The 5,377-nt window shown below is 39.9% G+C and overlaps 1 protein-coding gene across 1 annotated transcript; it reads left to right on the top strand.

Annotated features, from left to right (window-relative positions):
• The first annotated feature begins 4,570 nt into the window (after positions 1-4,570).
• On the top strand, positions 4,571-5,377 carry LOC142554705 (uncharacterized). The gene is made up of 3 exons (XM_075665375.1): positions 4,571-4,741; positions 4,828-4,998; positions 5,102-5,377. The coding sequence occupies exons 1-3, from the start codon at positions 4,571-4,573 to the stop codon at positions 5,375-5,377; spliced, it is 618 nt and encodes a 205-aa protein (XP_075521490.1).

The raw sequence follows: 5,377 nt of genomic DNA, 5'->3' as shown, positions 1-5,377 counted from the left end.
TCATTTTTCTAGATTTCTGGTTGTGGATGCTTATCCATGTCAAGATAATGGAATTTCTTGTTGACATCTTCTGATGAAATATGGGTTTTTGAGTTAGAATTCCAACCATGTATGATAAGTATATTTTGGTTAAGTTTTGGTTAAGTTTTGACCTTAAAACTTAGCATAGGTACAAGCTGAAATTTGGAAATATTGTTATTGAATTGGAAATGTACGCGACTTGTTATATTATCTTATTGTTAGGCCGAGGAGATGAAAGTTGAGTTGTTGTCGTTATCAGTCGGTATAGGTATGTTACAGCTCGGTAACATACGACGGTAAAACATAAACTATGTTTAATTGTCATTCTGTGTTGTACTGATGGTGTTTATGATTTGTTGACTGTTGTAAGTTGTTAAATATCTTCGTTGTGATATATATTTAGTATTGTGACATATTATTGGCATTTAGCATAGGGCATACTGTTATGATATTCATGTTGAGCCCTATCGTTCTTGTTAGCTCATTGTTGATATCCATTGTTATCTGGCACTGTTGTTTATCTCGGGATCATAGTGTGGCTGATAGGCCTATACACATGAGATCGTAGATGTGATTGAACAATCCCGTAGTTAGTGCAGCCTTTTGAGGTGAGCACTATGATTGTGTCATCTAGTTCGTTCTGTTGTGCCATCCTGTTATACCGTATCAGTTGTATGGAGGCCGAGTCAGGGGTGTTATTCAGCACATCTTGGCATACCTCGCATATTTGGCAGGGCGGTTTAGCTGCATGAAGATGTAGCTCCCCTGTGTTGTTGCTCGAGCATTATTCCAGTTGTTATCGTACCGTTTGTTGGCTCCTGTTATCCCGATTATTCGTTGAGCCTTTCATGCATTGCACATTAATATGATTATGCATGATTTATGATTATTTTTGTTATTGTTGAACTGTTTCATACCTGAATCCTAATCTCTGTTGTTTTCTGGGGGGCTGCTGTGGTTGCTATTGGGCACCATGGTAGATCTCCCGAGTCGTTTTGTAGCATCAGGCCGAGGTTCCGCCAGTGGAGCTCGGGATTGAGGTTGGATTGCTTGGTTCTGTTCAGTGGAGTCTCCCAGATAGTCTATATATATGTCTTGAGTTTGTTTTAGTCTTGTGTTGTATTTTATTTGCCGGGGAGATGCCCCGTGTATCTGTGGTGATATTTGTTTATTTTTGTGATGTTCTGAGTCGACTCTGTGATTCTTATGATCTGGTAAGTTTTAATTTCTGCTTAGTCCTGGCCAGTTCGACTATAGGTGCTTAACTTCGGTTTTTGTTTTAATGACTCTAGTTGGAGTATATTTTGATATAAACTGTTGCTTGAATTTTCGGGATGTCCTACTTACGGGGAGTTCATGCCGAAATTTTTCTAGGCCCTGAGATCCGTTTTAAAGCATTTTAAACCTTTTTCCGTTGCAGCTTTAAATAAAACCATTATTGTTTGATCATTAATTTTCATTAGTGTAAATGGACCTCACATCTTGGTATCAAGAGTGTAAACTGGGATACTGCTCGAACTAGAGTCTAGGACACTTGAGCCTTGGCACTAAAATGGTTGTTGCGCCTATGTATGCTACTTGACAACATACTTATGTGATTATATGTTTTGTTTCTTTCCATTCTAATTGTTTTGGTGTTTTATCGTATAGAATAGAGGGAGGTAGAGAAATTCATGTTGATGAGATTCCTTTAGCTCGAGGTCGAGGTCGTGGACGTGGTAGACCTCGTGTTCATTGTTGTTGATGATACTTTTGTTGAGCAAGCTGCTGATCATCTAGACCAGCTTAAGATGGATGAGTTAGTTGCGCATTTCCATTCTATGCATCCATCTCGATTCAGTGGTTCTGAGGGAGCTGAGAAAGCAGAACTGTGGATTTCTGATATTGAGAAATTGTTTGATTTGATTGAGTATCCTTCAGAGCATCGATTGAGATTAGATGTGCATCAGTTGAAAGATCGTGCCAAAGTGTGGTGGTCTACTACATTGATGACCTTAGATGCTCAGAGGATTGTTCATCATGGGATATATTAAAGCTGAAGTTTAAGGAGAGTTACTGTCCTCCCTCATTTTACAGTTCTAAGGCTTCGGAGTTTCATAACTTGAAGCAGGGCGATATGTCAGTTGCGGAGTATGCTGATACTTTTTATGCTATGCTGAGATATGCTCCTCATATTGCTGCAAGCCAGATTGTTATTGTCGAAAGTTTCATTGAAGGATTGAACGATCATCTGCATCCTTTTGTTTCTACCGGTAAGCCACTGAATTATCTTGAAGCAGTGAAAATAGCAAAAAGGGCTGAAGCTAGTCTTAAGAGGAGTGGACAATCGGGTTCCTACCCAACATCATCATTTGGGAAGGCAACAGTTCAATCAATCTGGTTCTGCATCTCTTCGTCCACGTGGGAAGCAATTTAAGAGGCCTGGTTCTAGTTCTTCGAGTCCAGGGAGTTAGGGAACCGTGGTGGATATCGTTATAGTGGACCTTACTGTGATCACTGTGGATGCAAGCATTCCAGTAATCAGTGTGTTGGAGTTCAAGGGGTTTGCAATGTTTGTGGTCGGCTGGGTCATTTTGCTAGAGTTTGTCCTAGTAAGACGGGAAAATCAGCTCAGGCAAGTAGTGGAGTTCAAAGTAATAGATTCCCAACAGTATCTCAGTCTTCCCACCAGCCTAGTCGCCCTTCACTTCAGTCCAGAGGACAAGGTGGTCAGCAGAATCAATCACATGTTCGTGTATTTGCCTTGATTGAGGATGAGGCTCAGGCAGCTCCAGGTACTGTCATTACCGGTAACTGTACTTTATGTGGTTTTATAGCACGAGTGTTATTTGATACCGGAGCATCTCATTCCTTTGTTTCTCATGCATTCGTCGTTTCGCATGATCTTCGCACCACTAGTATGAATTCCAATCTATCTGTTGCTAATCCGATGAGCAAAATGATTATTACTGATAATGTGGTGTTCAATGCGGTTTTGTTTCACGATGAAAATGTTCTGTATCTTAATCTCATAGTCCTACCTATGCATGAATTTAATTGTATCGTTGGTATGGATGTTTTGACTGAAAATCGTGCCACTGTTGACTGTTATCGAGGAATAGTTCGTTTCAGGCCTAGCTTTGCTCCTAAATGGAATTTCTATAGCCGTGGTTCTCAAGCCAAGATTCCTCTAGTTTCTGCTATTGAGATGAATTGATTGTTAAATTCTGGTCATGAAGGTTTTCTGGTTTATGCTGTTGATCTATCGCAAGATGAGCGACGTATTTCTGATATTCCTGTAGTCTGTGAGTTTCCTGATGTGTTTCCAGAAGAGATTACTGGTTTTCCACCAGAACTGAGAAGTTGATTTTAGTATCGAATTAATGCCAGGAAATGAACCCATTCTCGAGCACCATATCGTTTAGCTCCTGTTGAGCTAAAAGAGCTGAAAAACAATTACAAAATTTGTTGAGTAAAGGTTATATTTGTCCGAGTTCTTCACTGTGGGGTGCACCGATTCTATTTTTCAAGAAGAAAGATGGTACGATGCGGATGTGTATTGATTATCGGCAATTGAATAAGTCTACTATCAAGAATAAATATCCACTCCCTAGGATTGATGACTTATTTAATCAGTTGCAAGGTACTTCAGTGTATTCTAAAATTGATCTCCGTTCTGGGTACTATCAAGTGCGAGTTAGACAAGAAGATATGCCAAAAACAGCTTTTCGCACCAGATACGGGTACTTTGAATTTTTGGTTATGTCTTTTGGTTTGACCAATGCTCCTGCTGTGTTTATGGACTTGATGAATCGAGTATTTCGTAAATATCTCGATCGTTTTGTGATTGTATTCATCGATGATATTCTTGTCTATTCCAAGTCTAAAGAAGAGCATGTTAAGCACTTGAGATTAGTTCTTCGTATTCTTTAAAAGAAGCAGTTGTACGCCTAAACTGTCCAAGTGTGAGTTTTGGTTAGATAGAATGATGTTTCTGGGCCATGTCATATCTCAACATGGTATTTCTATTGATCCAAGTAAAGTGGAAGAAGTTCTGAACTGGGCACAACCGACCAATGTGCCAGAGATACGTAATTTCATGGGTTTAGCTGGTTATTACCGGAGATTTATCGAAAATTTCTCAAAGAGTGCTAGACCTATCACTCAATTGACTCAAAAACATAAGAGATTTATTTGGTCTGATGAATGTGTGTCAAGTTTTGTCGAGTTGAAGAAGAGATTGACTTCTGCACCAGTTCTTACCATTCCAAGTGGATCTAGAGGATTAGTGCATAGTCTTGAGGTTCCTCAGTGAAACCGGGAGCACGTGGCTATGGATTTTTTCACGCATTTGCCACGTACTTCTCGTCATTTCGACACCATTTGGGTGATTGTCGACAGATTATCTAAATCGGCACACTTTATTCCGTATGAGAGGACTGTATTCGTACAAGAAGATGGCTCGTCTGTATATTGAAAATGTTGTGAGACTTCATGGAATTCCAGTTGCAATAGTCTCAGATCGTGACCCTCGTTTCACATCAAAGTTTGGACTAGTTTCCAAAAATAAATGGGTACACAACTTGCGATGAGTACTGCTTACCATCCTCAGATAGATGGTCAAACAAAGCGTACGATCCAGACACTCGAGGATCTGCTTCGAGCAATGGTCATGGATTTTAAAGACAGTTGGCAGAAAGCTTTACCACTAGTAGAATTTTCATATAACAACAGTTTCCAGGTGACTATTGGTATGGCTCCTTTTGAAGCTCTGTACGGCAGACGATGTCGATCACCTCTTTGCTGTGATGATTTGGTGAGAAGCAGTTGACTGGACCTGACATTGTTCAGAAAATGCATGATAAATTCCAGTTGATTCATCAGAGAATGAAAGCTGCCCAAGATCGGCAAGCTAGTTATGCTAACAAACGTCGTCGACCTCTAGAATTTCAAGTTGGAGATTTTGTATTTCTGAGGATCTCGCCGTTTAGAGGTGTTGTTCGTTTTGGCATTAGAGGTAAGTTATCACCTCATTTCGTTGGTACCTATGAGATTGTTGAGCCTATTGAGACTTGTGCTTATCGTTTGGATTTGCCCCTAGTCATTGTCTGGCATCCACGATGTTTTCCATGTTTCTATGTTGCGTAAGTATGATCCCGATCCATCTCATGTGATTCAGCCTGATGAGGTTGAACTTGATCCGTCTTTATCGTATACTGAGTTTCCTGTTTGTATCTTGGATCGTAAAGATAAAGTTTTACGCAATAAAGTTATATCACTTGTACGTGTTCAGTGGTCGAGGCATGGTGTAGAAGAATCAACGTGGGAAACAGAAGATAAGATGAGAGAATCTTATCCATATCTGTTTGATTCTTAG

This window comes from Primulina tabacum, chromosome 8, assembly GCF_025594145.1.
Source record: "Primulina tabacum isolate GXHZ01 chromosome 8, ASM2559414v2, whole genome shotgun sequence".
In the NCBI taxonomy this organism is placed as follows: domain Eukaryota; kingdom Viridiplantae; phylum Streptophyta; class Magnoliopsida; order Lamiales; family Gesneriaceae; genus Primulina; species Primulina tabacum.
Note: the sequence above shows the minus strand (reverse complement) of the source record. Positions and strands in the feature narration are given on the sequence as shown.